General features: G+C 26.1%; 1 protein-coding gene across 1 annotated transcript in view; it reads right to left on the bottom strand.

Annotated features, from left to right (window-relative positions):
- Positions 1 to 15678, bottom strand: part of LOC117180753 (beta-arrestin-2-like) — a 104049-nt gene that overhangs the window by 3392 nt on the left and 84979 nt on the right. The window contains exon 5 of the mRNA XM_033373243.1: positions 4682 to 4966. Within this exon, the coding sequence (XP_033229134.1) occupies positions 4682 to 4966 (285 nt within the window). The remainder of the gene's footprint in view (positions 1 to 4681; positions 4967 to 15678) is intronic.

Below are 15678 nucleotides of genomic sequence, written 5' to 3'. Positions count from 1 at the left end.
AAAAAATTGGAGAAGGAGAATGTGGTTATTTGATACGCTGGTATGGCCGGTTTTAGGTTATGGAGCAGAGATATGGGGATGGAAATAAAGGAAAGATATTGAAAGTTTACAAGAAAGGTATATAAGGTGGACACTAGGGGCAGACTGGAGGATGCCAGGATATATGGTGAGAGAAGAAGCGCAAAGCGATAAGTTAAGTATTAGAGCGAGTAAGAGGGCATGGAAATTTGAGACAAAGCTGAGGTAGGGAAAGGGAGGGGACTTGGCGAGAATGTGTTTGATGGAGGTAGAAGAGAGGAGAGGGAGGGCGACCGAATTAACGAGGTGGGAAGAAGAAAGGAGGGAGTTTTTTAATGATAGAGAAATAGAAGACGTGACTGGAGTAAACTATGAAGAATTGGAAAAAAGAGAGAGGGAAAGACAATTAACAGAAAGATGGGGGGGGGGGGCGATTAAGGAATCAAAATACAATAAATGGTATAAGATGATAAAAAAGGAAGGGATGCCAAAGTATTTAGAAAAGGGATGGGGAGAGAGAAGGTGGACCAGAATAGCAAGACTTAGACTGGGAAACGAGGTAAGGGAGGGGAAGTACTGGGAAAAAGAAGAGAACAGAATGTGTAGAATATGTGAATGGGAGGAGGAAACATGGGAGCATGTATGGGAAGGATGTAGGAGAGGAATGGAAGATAAAGGAAGCTGGCAAGAAAATGTGGTTAAGATTCTAGGGGAAGATGGTTCAGGATAAGAATGGATGAAGGAGTTGGAGGGTGCTAGACGAGCGAATGAGGGAGAATGAAAGAATGCACGTGAAAAAGGTAAATGGGGGTAAGTGAAAGAAAAAGGAAACGGAAGTCGCTTAGATTAGAAGCGTGAAAATTGTAAGTAATGGTAAAGTAAAAGTTAAGTAGACTAAGATGCGTTTGCGTTCTCATGCTCTCTCTCTCTCTCTCTCTCGCTTGCACTCTCGCTTTCGTTCGCTCGCTCACTCGCTTGCTAACAAGTCCTAAATTGCGCTATCGCAGGAAATAGAAATAAGGAACTAGGTATAAGACTTTATGTAAATAGTTGTAAATAATTGTATATATACAAAGGATAAGATTGTAAAAAATATATAGATTTAAAAGGAAAGATTGTAAGGAATGGAAGTCATGTAAACCATTAGGGGACACATTATGAATAAAGAAATTATGTTCTTTTTTGACAAAATGGGTTTAAAGGGAAAAATGAAAAAAATTTAAAATGATTTCCTAAAATTTCGGAAAAGAGCGTAGAAGATTTTGAAACAAAATTGGTCAATTTTGCAGGTTTAAAAAATATAAAAAAATAAACGAAATAGCTTCAAAGATATTTAGAAGATACAAAAAAATGTCAAAAACTTTGAAACAAATTGTAAATTTTGTAAAATTTGAAAAAGAGAAGCTTTTCAAAAAATTTGAAAAGTTTCAAGAGAATTAACAAAATTTCATCAGATTCCAAGGAAAATTGAAAATGATTTTTTATTTTTTAAAATGAAGGTTAAGAGAATATTTCAAAAGAGTTCAAAAGGTTGTGGAAAAAGAATTGGGAAGATTTTAATACAGGTTTTTCAATTTGGCAGAGTTTTAAACAATTTTATTAAAACTATTATTTCTAAAGATATTTGAAAATTATCGAATATTTTAAAAGATTCGAAAATAATTTAAATCTTGAAAAAATGTTTGAAAATGTCAAACAAAATGTAGATTTTGGAAGATTTCGAAAAAATAAGTTTTTTTACGAATTTTTAATGATTTATGTTCTTTTAAATGATTTTCTTTTTTACCAAAATAGATTTGAAGAGAAAAATGAAAAAAGATTTAAAAAGGTTTTAAATGATTTCCTAAAATTTCGGAAAAGAACGTAGAATATTTTAAACCAAAATTGTCCAATTTTTCAAGATTAAAAAACAAAAAAATTAACGAAAAAGCTTAAAAGATATTTAGAAGATACAAAAAAAATGTCAAAAACTTTGAAACAAATTGTAAATTTTTTAAAATTTCGAAAAAGAGAAGCGTTTTAAAAAATTTGAAAAGTTTCAAGAGAATGAATAACATTTCGTCAGATTCTAAGGCAAATTGAAAATGATTTTTTATTTTTGAAAATGTAGGTTAAGAGAATATTTCAAAAGAGTTCAGAAGATTGTCGAAAAAGATTTGGGAAGATTTTCATACGGTCTTCTCAATGTGGCAAAGTTTTAAACAATTTTATTAAAATTTTGAATTGTTTCTAAAGATATTTGGAAATTTATGAATATTTTAAAAGATTCGAAAAAAATTAAATCTTGAGAAGATTTCAAAAGATTTCAAACAAAATGTCAATTTTTGTAGAATTTGGAAAAATGTGCTTTTTTAGAAGTTTAAAAAAGACTTAAAAACAATCTTTCCTCAGATTAAAAGTTAAAATTAAGTTAAATTGAGTTTTAAAAATACTTGAAAATTCATCTCTTTAGGTAGAAATTTAATACTTTTTGTTTAAAAACGCAGCTCGTTAAAAATTAAATTTTTTTATTGATGATTCAACTCTTTTGCTAAATATTCGTGTTATTGTGTCAATTCAACTCTTTTTGATTTGAAAATTAAAGCTTTAATTATTTGACGCAGAGATGTTGGTTGAAAACTCGTCTGTTTGTTTGAAAATAAAATATTTCGTTGAAAATGCAACTGTTTGATTTAAAACTAAATTTTCAGTTAAAAATTAATATTTTTGTGTAAAAAATTCATGTAGTTTCTTGAAAAATCGTATTTCTTTATAAAAAAATCACCTCGTTTGGTTAAAAAGTCTACTGGTTTTAACTTTGTCTTAAATATTCGTATTTTTGATAATTTTAACTCTTTTTTTAAATTTAAAATTGACATCTTTTTTAACTGAAATATAAAATATTCTCTCTACTATTCTATCTTGTTTAAAAAAAATTGATAAAAGATTTATTTGTTTTACTAGAAAATTAATCTTTTTAGTATGAAATTTCTCTAATTGGTTGAAAATTCAATTTTTTGGCAGAAAATTCGTCTATTTGTTTAAAAATTCAACTGTTTAGTCTAAAATATAGTTTCTTGTTGTAAATTCATATTTGTTAGTTTAAAAAATAAAACATTTTTTTTTAAATTCGTCTCTGAGTGAAATTGTTATCTTATTGGCTAAAAGTATACATGGTTGAGAGTTAATTTTTTTGTTGAGGATTGAGTCATTCTTGTTAGAATTTCGTTTTTTTGGATAAATTATTTTTTAAATTTAAAAATAAATCTTGTTTAGTTGAAATATCAACTATTATATTTTTTGTTAAGAAATTATATTTTTCGGTTAGAAATCGAACTACATAATTGGTTAAAATTTAAACTATTTTGTTAAAAATTATTATTTTATTTTGGTTAAAGATTCCTCGTTTTTTGTGCTTTAAAATCAGTTTTTAAAATCGAAAATTCATATTACTGTTTAAAAAGTGAATCTATTTTTTTTCAAAATTAGCTTTTTTCATAAAAATTTTACCTCCTTTAAAAAAAATGAACATCTATTTAAAAACTAATCTTTTTTGGTCGAGGATTTAACTATTTTATTGAAACTTGGTCTTTTTTTGATAATTTTAACTCGTTCTTTATTTAAAATAATTTTTTTTTTTTAGTTTAAATATCATCAATTACATTTTTTGTTGAGAATTCATAGTTTATTGTAGAAAATTAAATTACTGAATTAAAACTTAAACTACTTTCTTACCATTTTTTTTAGTAAATTCGCCTAAATGGTTGAAAATTCAACTTTTCAGGTTGAAAATTCACTTGCCTTCTTTAAATTCTTTTTCGTTTGAAAATTCACCTTTTTGTTGAAGTTTGATTTTTTTGCTTAAAAATCCGACTATTTGATTCAAAATTTTTATTTTTATTTCCTAAATTTAATCATGTGAATAAGAATTTAATAATATTGTCAAAGTCATCTTTGTTAGTAGAAAATTTAACTTTTATGTTGAAAATTCGCCTTTTTGATAGAAAATTCGTCATTTGGATTAAAAAATTATCTTTTTTGACTCGAAAATTGATCTATTTTATTGAAGTCATCTGTTTTGGTTCAATACAATTTTTTAGGTTGATTTTAATTCATTTTGATTGAAAAGCTTGCTATTATATTTATCGTTCACAATTTGAACTGAAAAGTCTACTATTATATTTTTGGTTTAGAATTCTACGATTTAGTTAAAAATTTAATAATCTTGTTCATAATTTAACCGTTTGGTAATAAATCCACTTTTATAAATTAAAAATTCAACTGTTGTTTAAACATTCAAATTTTTCGTTAAATATTGGTCTTTTTTGCTTGAAAGTTCAACTGTTTGGTTGAAAAATCTTGTTGTGAAAGATCAACTGTTTTGTTAAAAATGAATTTCAGTTAAAAATTCATTTTTTTAAAATGCATCGTTTTGCATTTCTTGTAGAACCTTATCGGATCATTTAAATGCTTTAACATCTCAGTAAAAATTCCGAAATATTATACATTTTTATTTGAAATAATCAGAAATAATGAGAAGATGGTAATTCCCAGGTGAAAAATTTCATCTCGCTCTTACCTATTATTGAGATATATTGTTAGTTGGGAAAATTGAATAACACAGAGAAGAAAGCAAGAATGGAAAAAGAAGGAATTTATCCTTTAAGCTGATTAATTGAATTACCTTGACGTAGTAGGAGACGTAAATAGCGAAGACGTTTCTGTCGTCTGGTGCTTTTCCGGCACATACAACTGTCGCTGCTAAATTTCCACTAGATTTACTGGTGTAACTGTCTTCCAGAGCAATCCAGTTTTTTGTTGAGCTTCTCTCGGGCTTTAGAGTATAACTCCTCGTGAGCGTAAAACCCGGATCCACTGGACAACCATCTCGTGATGAAACTAGGGCCACAATATTCTTGAATTTTCCATTACTGAACATGCATACATCCACATGTTGAACTACAAACGCCTGTTGAAATTCATCAGATAAAAGAAAATTAGATTGAAGACAGGTAGGATAATAGTAGATTTGATAATAATCAAATCAATCCTTTCTTCGACCGTCAATGTAAATATGAGTAAGAATTTTTGAATTTCATTTCATTTTTATTCTTTTAATTTCAGGAAGAACATAAGACCTACAAAAGTTCTTCCTCATATTGAAGACAGTTTCAGATTAATTAAAAAAATCATTGTGCTTAGTCTTTGTACTTCTCCGCATTTGGGCATAGACCTTATTGAAATTAAAGGACAAATTGTTGACAACTGGGTCAAAATATCTCAAGCGTACCAGTTTTAAATCGATACTTATATTTTCAATCAATTTATACAGTTTTCGATCCTTTTTTGTATCAAAATAACTTCCCTAAAATATTTTTGCAAATTTTTTTTTTTAAGTTATTAACAATCAAAGTTCTTGATCATTTTTTTCAAAAATGGATTACTCGTAAACGGTTCATCGAAATTCAATAATTGAGTTATGAAAATTTTTGTTACGAAGTATACTTTACGATAAAAAATTGTTCTTTCGTAAAAAACATTTTTTTATTGTTTAAATAATCGTTTGTTTTAAGCAATTAAAAATTAATTAAATGTCTCCGCCTGTGAAAATAGATCCATTTTAAGCTACAAAAAATCGATTATCAACCAAAAGTTGGATGGTTAAGTTTTCAGTTGAAAATATCAACTTCAGAAAATAATATTATCAAAATAGTTCACTTTTCCACAAAATAGTTGAATTTTTAACAGAAAGAATAAAGTTACATTAAAAAAAAAGATTTTTTTTTAATAATGTAGATCAACTTTCAGCCAAGAAATAGAGGAATAATTGGAGTATACATTATTTTGAATAACATTATTGCGTGTATCAACTTGAGTATAATATAAAACGAATTTTCAACTAAAATGATAAATGTTTATGAAAAAATGATTTTTAATCAAGCGGTTTAACTTTCTACCAGGTAGTTAATTTTTGATCAAAAATATTATTTTTCAACCAAGATGATTAAATTTCTAGTAAAAAGAATAAGGTGGTTAAATTTCAATTAATCATAGATCAATTTTCAACTAAAGAAAAGAATCTTCAAACAAAAATATTGTTTTTTTAAAAGAGTGGTTACGTATTCAATCAAGTAGTTGCATTTTCAATCAAAACATGTGAATTTCCTCAAAAAAATTCAATAGTCAAATTATCATTGAAAAGATTAGTTTTTAATAAAAAAAAAAAATAATTTTCAACAGCAAAATTAATTTTTCCAACAAAAAGATGAATTTTTAACTGAACTAATGAAGCTTCAACACAAAAACAGAATTAAAAAAAAAGTTTAATCTTCAACAAAGTATAGTGAAATTTTCAACCAAGAAGATTAATTTTCTACCAAAAAACTATTTTTTTAACAAATCGGTTCAAACATTTAACGTAGTAGTTGAATTTTAAAACAAAAAATTAAAAATTCATCCGCTATAGTATAAATTTAATCTTCTTTTTGTTTCTGGTATAAAATTACAATCTTATTTGGTTGAAATGTCTACTATTACATTATGTTTTAAAAATTAATTTTTTTTTGGTTTAAAATTGAACTACTCAGATGAAGCTTCTCAACCTCTTGATTAAAAGTTAATTTTTAGTTGACGATTCATAATCTTACTTAAAAATAACACTCTATTTTTAAAAATTTCACCGGTTCGTTGAAAACTTTCTTTTTTTTTGAAGATTCATCTCTTTGATTTGAAGTTTGATTATTTGGTGAAAATTTGTTCTTTTTTTTTTAGAACTAATTTTTGAACTGCAAGTGTAATTTTTATTTATGGTTGTCCTATTTTTGGGGTAAAAATTTAACTGTTTCACAGCAAAATCATCTTTGGCTTGAAAGTTCATCAATTTGGATAAACTTTTTTCTCTTTCTTAACTGAAAATTATTTATTTGTTAAAAAGTAGTCTTTTTGGTTGGAAAATTCATAATTTTTGTGGAAGTCATTTCTTTAGTTGGAAATTTTACTAATTGGTTGAAGAATTCGTTTTTTCAACTTTTTGTTTAAAAATTCAAGTATTTTGTTGAAAAATCGTCTTTTTTTGGTAGAAAATTGATCTTCTTTATTGAAAATTCGTCTTTATAGTTTTAAAATTCATCTCTTTTTTAGAAATTTCATTTAAGTAAATTGAAATAAAATCAAGAAAAATTTTAAGTGAATAAATTAAGGGCAGATTTTTAAGAACTTCTCCGATGAAGCTGATCACAAAATCCAAAGTACGATTTTACAATATCTTGATTGTGGGATGATACGATTTCGCAATAATCAAGAAGACTCATAAAATTGATTTGGATTTTCAGGGAGAAATTCTCGTATAAAGCTTAACCGACTAGAATCGTAAAAATAACTCAGGTTTTCAAATAGAAAAATACTAAAAAGTCAAATCAGCAAAAGTAAAATCTATTTGAAAACAGCAAATTTTCTTTTCGAAAGAGCCATCTGTATCTCCGACACATGGATTCTTATATCTTTAATTAAGCTATATTTATATACTCCACGCTCTTTCCCCAATTCCCCTCTTTAATTTTTTTTTACAGAATTTCTCTTTTGTTCCATATTTTTCTCGCAAGTGCCGGGAGTACCCCATAGCACAGTGCATGACGCAGACCTCTTTGCACAGCAAAGTGAACCTCACCCACTCTGCTATCCGCAGGTTCCCTTGCTAAGCCATACATAGTGATTGGCAGATTAAATTAGATGGAGGGGCACTCTGGTTTCTTTTTTATAAGTACATCTTTAAAATTGAAACGTTTTTAATTCTAAATTTGGTAAATTTAACTATTCCAAAAAAATCATATCTTTTTAAATTACGAAACTTAGAAAATTCAAGATTATTCAATTGCAAATATTCAAAATTTTATAATTTTCCATTTTAAGTATTTTAAAGTTCATCTTCATATTCCGAAAATAAGTTTAATATCAACAAAAGTAAAATGTATTTCAAAAAACTAAATTTTGTTTTTGAAAGAGCCAATTGTATCGTCAGCTCATGGATTCTGATATCTTTAAATTAGCTATATGTACATACATGATGATCTTTTCCATATTCCTCTTTAACCTATTTTTAAAGAATTTATCTTTTGTCCCTTATTAAAAAAACTTCTTTTTCATGACAATTTTATTCTACAATTATTATTTTAGCGAAACATTTTATTTTGTGGTACAAAATTTAACTTCTTGTGTAGAATTTAAAGTAATTTCTTAAAAATTTGATTTTTTGGATTAAAAATTCATCTTTTTGGTTGAAAGTTAAACTATTTTGTTGAAAAAAAAATTTTTTGTTTGAAATGAATGATTTAAACTAAAAAGGTGTCTATTCCATTTATGGTTAAAATTATACCTTTTTTATTTGAAAATTTAACTATTTGTTTCAAAATTAAAGAATTTGGTTGAAAATTCGTCTTGTTGGTAAAAAATTAACCGGTACGTTGAAAGATGTATTAATTTGTTCAAACTTTATTTTTTGGTTCAAGATTCATCATTTTAGTTGAAAAGTCATCTCTTTGGTTAAGAGTTGAACCCGTTTATTAGTTGTTATTTTTTTGGTGAAAAATCTAACCATTTTGTTGAGAATTCATCTTTTTTTGCTCAAAATTGAACTTTTCAAGTAAAAATTAAATGATTCTATTTGTGGTTTAAAATTCATCTTTTTTTCGTTGAAAATTTAACTATTGGGTTCAAAATTAGTCTTTTTGGTTAAAAATTCCACGGCTGAGTTGAAAGATCTATTGTTTTGTTAAAAAATCATTTTTTGGTTCCAGAAGTATCATTTTAGTTGAAAAATCATCTGTTTGTTTAAAAGTTGAAATTATTTGTTAATAATGTATGTCGAAAATTAAACTATTTTGATGAAAATTCGTCTTTTTGTTAAAAACTCACTTTTAAACTAAAAATTAAAGGATTCCTTTTTGGTTTAAAATTTATCTTTTTTTCTTTGAAAATTTAACTATTGCCTCAAAATGTTCTGTATTTTGTTCTAAATTCTTCCACTTAATTGAAAGTCTTAGTACTGTGTTACAAACTATTTTTTTCTTTTTTAGTTCAGGATTCATGATTTAAGTTGAAAGTTAAACCATTCTGTTTCAAAATTAATTTTCTTTTTGGTCGAAATTTTATCTAGTTTTTATCTTAATAAATGTTTTTTTTTGTAACATTTAATTTTTTGTATCTGTAAATTGAACTCTTTTGTTAAAAACCAGTTTTTCTGTTGTTGAAAATTAATTTTTTTCCATTGAATATCTATCTTTCATTTTTTTGTTTTAAAATGTTTATTTGTTTGTTGAAAATTCAAGTAGTTTTTAAAAATTCTCATTTTTTGTTTAAAGATTTATCATCTAAGTTGAAAATTCATCTTTTTTTTAGATAAAAATTCTAATATCTAGTTGAAAATTCCTATGTTTTCACTGAAAATTAAACTTTTCGGTTGAAAATTTAACTATTCTGGTATAATGTCAAACTTTTTGGTAGAAAATTTGTCTGTTTTGTTTAGAAAATGAACTGCTTTGTTATTTTTTTGTGTGTAGGATTAATAATTTCAGCTCAATATTAAAAATACTTGGTTGAAAATTCACGAATGTTCAAAATTAGTCCTTTTTGGTGAAAACACGACTAGTTGGTTCAAAGTTGTAAAATTTGGTTACAAGTTTTTATTTGTTTGTTAAACATTCATAATTTTAGTACTAAATTCATTTCTTTTGATGGAAATATATTCCTTTTTTAATATTTTTTTAAAGTTTCTTTTTCCACGGAAAATTTAACTATTCCACTTTTAGTTGAGAATTTATCATTTTTAGTTAAAAATTCAATCACAGTTAAACCCTTCAATAGCCCTCCCTTCTATAGCCCTTTCGAGAACTGACGCCGCGCCGCAGGTAAGTGTGACAGGAGGAGCGCGGTGTGTGCGGGATCCGCTTTTGTCACTCAGGCGTGAAAAAACAAAAGCGGCGCAGGCTATAATGAGTTAGTTCCCACCCACCAACATCCTCAAAATCGGCGCTATAGAAGAGTTTTACTGTACTTGGTTCAAAATTTATCTCTTTTGATATTTATTCGCCTATTTTTGTGAAAAATTCAAACCTCACTTGGAACGTCGTGTTTATTGTACAAAATAGGGAAAAATAATACAAGTTCAAATTCAAGTTTTGGAAAAGTATAAAAATTGAAGAGCAAGTGCTGCTATTAATTTCACCTATTTTTATTAGGCCCTGCTAGTCTGTACAATTAAACTAAAAATTCCCACATTTTGATTTCAGATTTTCATAGTACCTTTGTTTTACAAATATAAAATTTGTTTAATTAATGATACGATTAAAATAAAATTATGCTGCAAATTCCTTGTTCAAGATATTGTCAATATCGTTTCTTCATTTTCAACGATATTTGTGGCCAGATGAACGATAAATATCGTTGGTTCAGCTATACATTTTTTCCCATGTGGAAGTCTTTGAATTTTAAGATCACTATATAATTTTATGCATCCAGATAATTAAAACTTTCGCTTCCAAGAAAAGAATTTTAACATTGTCAAATTAAATATTAATCAAGGATTACGGATGCGAAATTACTTTAAGATATCCTTTCTGTCGCCTCATTTTCTAAAGATATTCCGTTTTTAACAGCATCATCTACTTAATCACTCGACTTAATGACGCCAGTGGCGGAAAGCTGATCACAGCAAGAAAGATGAATAATAATCAAAAAACAAAAGAAGATTAATTAATCGATTCCGTGTAGTTTATTTTATCAGGAAAGTGGTCACTATTTTCTAAAGAGTTTAATCACTACTTTTAATACAAATAAAAATAATAATTTAAGTTTTACGCTTCACAATTGAAGAATTTTCATTTGCATATCTATAAAATTGAATACATTTTAATTTTTAATGTTCAGAATTGAACCATTCCAAAAAAAAAGAAATACAGAATTTATCATCTTTTATTATGCATATTAAATATTTAAAACTGTTCAACTGAAAATACTCTAAATTTAAGAATTTTTCATAATAATTCTTCAAACCTTTATTCTAAAAACTCTTGAATCTTCAATTGTAGATGTTCAAAATTCAAGAATTTTCAATTGTAACTTGAAAGTTGTAGAAGTTTGAATTGTAACTATTTAAAATTGAAGAATTTATTGGAAATCGTTAAAATTGAAGATTTTCCAAATGTGAATCTTCCCAATGATTATTTTTAAAATTTAAATCTTCAAAATTGAACCATTTCAAAAACATGACTTCAAAATCAAATCATTTTCTACATGAAAGAATTTTTTTATTTCATATCTTTAAATTTGAACTATTTCGAAATAAAAAAGATTAAGTTCAAGATTACATACCTTCAGCATATAAATTTTGAAAATTAAATAATCTGCAAATCTACATTTTTTAAATTTAAGAATTTTCAATTCTAGCTTTTCGAAATTCTAGAAATTTAAAATGTATTACTTTAAAATTGAAGATTTTTAAATTGCAAATAGATGAAATCTAATAATTTTGTATCTTGAATCTTGCCAAATTGAACTACTTCAAGAACAACAAAAACATTCCAAATTGAAGAATTTTCAATTGAAAATCTTTAAAATTGAAATATCCCGGAAAGGCTATTCAAAATATTATACCTTTAAAATATAAATCTTGAAAATTGAATAATTTGCAATTCTATATTTTCAAAATGCAAGAATTTTCACTTCTACCTTTTCAACATTGTAGAATTTTCGACAGAGATTTGTAAACAGGGTTTGTTGAATCTTTTTTTTTTTATCGTAACTTGCGTCGTTTATCCACACATTTTTTAAATTATTTTTATTTTCAATGTTATTTTCACGAATAAAACAAATAGTACGCGTGTTATCAAGAAGTGGTTCTTAATGAAACTGTAGATCTTTTCTGGGATAACAATTTTGGTTGATTCATCTTTTTTTCGTATCCGACATAGTTTCACCATAAAATGTAATTCTTAATTTTTTTTGTGCAATCGAAATTTGGATTTTCGATTTTCCAAGAAATTCCAAACATTTGTTATGATAATTTTGTAGGGCTTGCAAAAAAGCAATGTTTTTCTTCTCTTGACTTTTTTTCATATCGTGCGTTTTTTGGCTTAAAATTTGGATTTTTGGTTGATTTAAAAAATTTTGAAAATGCTATAACTATGAGAATTTTCTTTTTTTCAAAAAATGGCTGGTTAACAAACTCGTCCTTTCTTTTAGGACCTGAAAAAAGTGCGCCAAAGATGGATTTGCTTCGTTCATTTTTTCGAGAGTTATCGTGTTTACGGACGGACGGATGGACGGACGGACGGACGGACATACAGGCAGACAGACGCCATTAAATTTCGGACAATTCTAATACTTTCTCAATCATAAATGATGAGAATGTAAAAAAGCTTCTAAAATGTCATCATTGTATACTGTAAACCTTCCAAATTAATGAATAATAAAAAAAAGAAAGAACTTTAAATGGCAAATCGTTTAAATTGAAAATTTAAAAAATTCGATTATTAAAAAAACCGTTCGAAATTACATACTTTTAAAATATAATTCTTGAAAATTCAATAATTTGCAAATCTGTTTTCAAAATCCATGAATTTTAAATTAAATTAAACTTGAAAGTTCAAATTGAAGTATTTTCAGTTGTAAATCTTTAAAATTCAACTATTCCGAAAAAAATTTAAAATTACTTATCTTCAAAATATATATCTTGAAAATTGAATAATTTGCAATCATATATTTGCAAAATTAAATAATTTTCAATTGTAGATTTTCAAAATTGTAGAAGCTTTTATTGTTATTCTTTAAAATCGAAAAATTTTACATTGTGAATCTTCCAAGTTGATTTACTCCAACAACAAAAAACTTCCGAAATTTCAAGTTTTAAACTCTAAAAGTTCCAAGTTAATAAATCCTCAAAGCATGGAAGAATTTTAAATTTAAAATTTTAAAAATTGAAGAGTTTCAGAAAAAAACGTTAAAAGTTACATACCTTTAAAATATAAATATCGATAACTAAATAATTTGCAAATATATATATTTTAAATTCAAGAATTTTAAATTAAATTTAAGTTTAAATTAAGTATTTTCAATCATAAATCTTTACAATTAAAGTAATCCAGAAAAAAAGGTTCGAAAATACATACTTTTAAAATATAAATCCATTCATGGTTAAAATTAAACCTTTTTTAGTTGAAAATTTAATTATTTGTTTCAAAATTTATGAATTTGGTTTAAAATTCGTCTTTTTGGTCAAAATTAAACCGGTAGGTTGAAAGATGTATTGTTTTGTTAAAAAATAATTTTTTCAGTCGAGAGATTTTAGTTTTAGTTCGAAGGTTGTGGTCGAAATTTTAATTATTTTTATTTTAATTTTTTTTTATTTGTAACATATTATTGGTTGTAAATGATAATTTAAGTCTTTTTTTAAAAATTAGTTTTTCTGTTGTTGAAAATTATTTTTTTTCAATTGAACATGTATCTTTCATTTTTTTAGTTTAAAATTGATATTTTGTTGTTGAAAATCCAAATAATTTGTTGTAAATTCAGGTAGTATCTAAAAATTCGGATTTTTTGGTTAAAGGTTCATCATTTAGGATGAAAATTCATCGCTTTTTTAGTTAAAAATTCTAATATCTGTTTGAAAATTTCTTTTTTTTGGCTAAAAATTAATCTTCTCGATTGAAAATTTAACTATTCGGGTAGAAAGTTAAACTTCTTGGTTGAAAATTTCTTTGTCTTGTTCAAAAACGGTATGAAATGAATCTTTAAGAATCGACTATCCCAGAAAAAAAACCTTTCAGATTTATCAAAACGCCGAGTTAGGTTTGGACGGAAAGGTTCCTCTGAATTTTTTGTTTGTAAGTACATTTTAAAATTAATAAATCTTCATTTGTAAATCTTAAATTAAAAATCGTTATTATTGAGGAATTGTCTATTTTAATTCCTCAAAAGTTGACTTTTACCAACGAGAAAAGCGTTCAAAATTCTATAATTTTCAACGATAAATATTCCAAATCAATAAATATTTATTTGTAAATCTCAACAAAATAAAAATAAAAAATCGCAAATTATTTGAATTCAAAAAACCTTCTATTTTAAATCTTAATAATTGAAACATTTGTTTAAAAAAGTTAAAAATTACATTCCTTCAAAATATAAATATTGAGAATTGAATGATTTAATAATTTGAAATTCTGTACTGTCAAATTTGCAGAACTATGCCGAAAAAGACATTCTTAAATATTACCTAATTTTAAATTGTACACATTAAAAATTGAAGAATCTTAAATTGCAAATCTTTAAGAAAGATTTATTGTAAAAATATGTTAAAAATTTCATCGTTTTAAATTATAATCATTCAAAATGAAATAAGTTTTCGAAAATTTAAAACATCAGAAACATTCAAGATTCCAGAATTTTTTTTGAGAAACACCATATTACGATATAAAATCGTAGACTGACTCATTTGAATTCGAATTATTTCATTTCGTAACCCCAACAGAAATTAAATTTTTTTTACCTTGATTATTATTCAAGGCCTCAGAATAATTCATGCTGGAATAAAGTCTATTATTATATTTTATTATATTTTTTATTCAAGCATTTATTTTAATTCGATAATTAGGAAATGAAAGCTATGTTGGTAGTCCTATAAAATCCTGTCAAAAATATATTTCAATGATACTTATACCCTTTTCTTAATTAACTTTAGAAAGTATCAGACACGTGTTTCAACTTTAAAAAAATCAGAGAGATGCTTTATAAATGCATAGTCGGTCTTGTGAAAAATGCATTCGAGAAGCATGTATACAATAGAGAAAAAAGTAGAAATAAAAAACTACGTATTCAATGCAATATGTGACATGACAATTGAAAAAATTTTATAGCAGAAATGTCAGGACAAAAGAAAGCAGATCTATAGAAATAAGAGTTTATTTTAAGTTCATGTGATTCAAATCAAGTTCCCAAAGTTAGATGTAAATATGCATAAATTGTTTAAACAATTATGTTTGTTAAGTTGAATTAATTATTGCCTTACTCGAAGTAGAAAGTTGAAAAAGATTGGAAATTTCAGAGAAAAAACCTTAAATTGTCTAGCAGTATTGTAAGAGAATATTGTTATCGCCTTGGTAGGGAATGTGGATGTTTCATTATTGGATTTTTGGTCGGGTGAATTTTCAAAACAATTCGATAGAAGGGGATGAAAAAGGAGAATATACACGCTCAGGAAGTGAAAGGGGAACGGTAATTGATTATGTGATAGTGGATGATGAGGTAAGAGAGAAGGTTAAGAAATTAGGAGTAGGAGAATATATTGATTCGGATCACTTTCCCTTAATAGTGACATTAGAGGGACAAAAAAGGAATAGCAATATGAGTAAAAGAGGAGCAAATGTAAAAAATGTAGGAAAAGGGGATTGGTCAAGGGAAGGAAAAGAACAGTTTAGAGAAAAAATAAGAAATATCAAAATGGGAGAGGGAAATGTGAACGAGGAGATGGAAAAAATGATAGGAGAAATAAAAATAGGATTAGAGTGCACAAATAATAATGAAGTTAGTAAAGGGGGAATAGAAGTGAGTGGGATGAGGACTGCAAAGAGAAAAAAAGGAGGTCAGAAAGGAATTAAGAAAATGGAGAAAAGAAAAAAGTAATGGGGAAGAATA

The sequence above is a fragment of the Belonocnema kinseyi genome, chromosome 9, assembly GCF_010883055.1.
Source record: "Belonocnema kinseyi isolate 2016_QV_RU_SX_M_011 chromosome 9, B_treatae_v1, whole genome shotgun sequence".
Taxonomy (NCBI): domain Eukaryota; kingdom Metazoa; phylum Arthropoda; class Insecta; order Hymenoptera; family Cynipidae; genus Belonocnema; species Belonocnema kinseyi.
The sequence above is the reverse complement of the archived record's forward strand: the minus strand, read 5'-3'. Positions and strand labels throughout refer to the sequence as shown.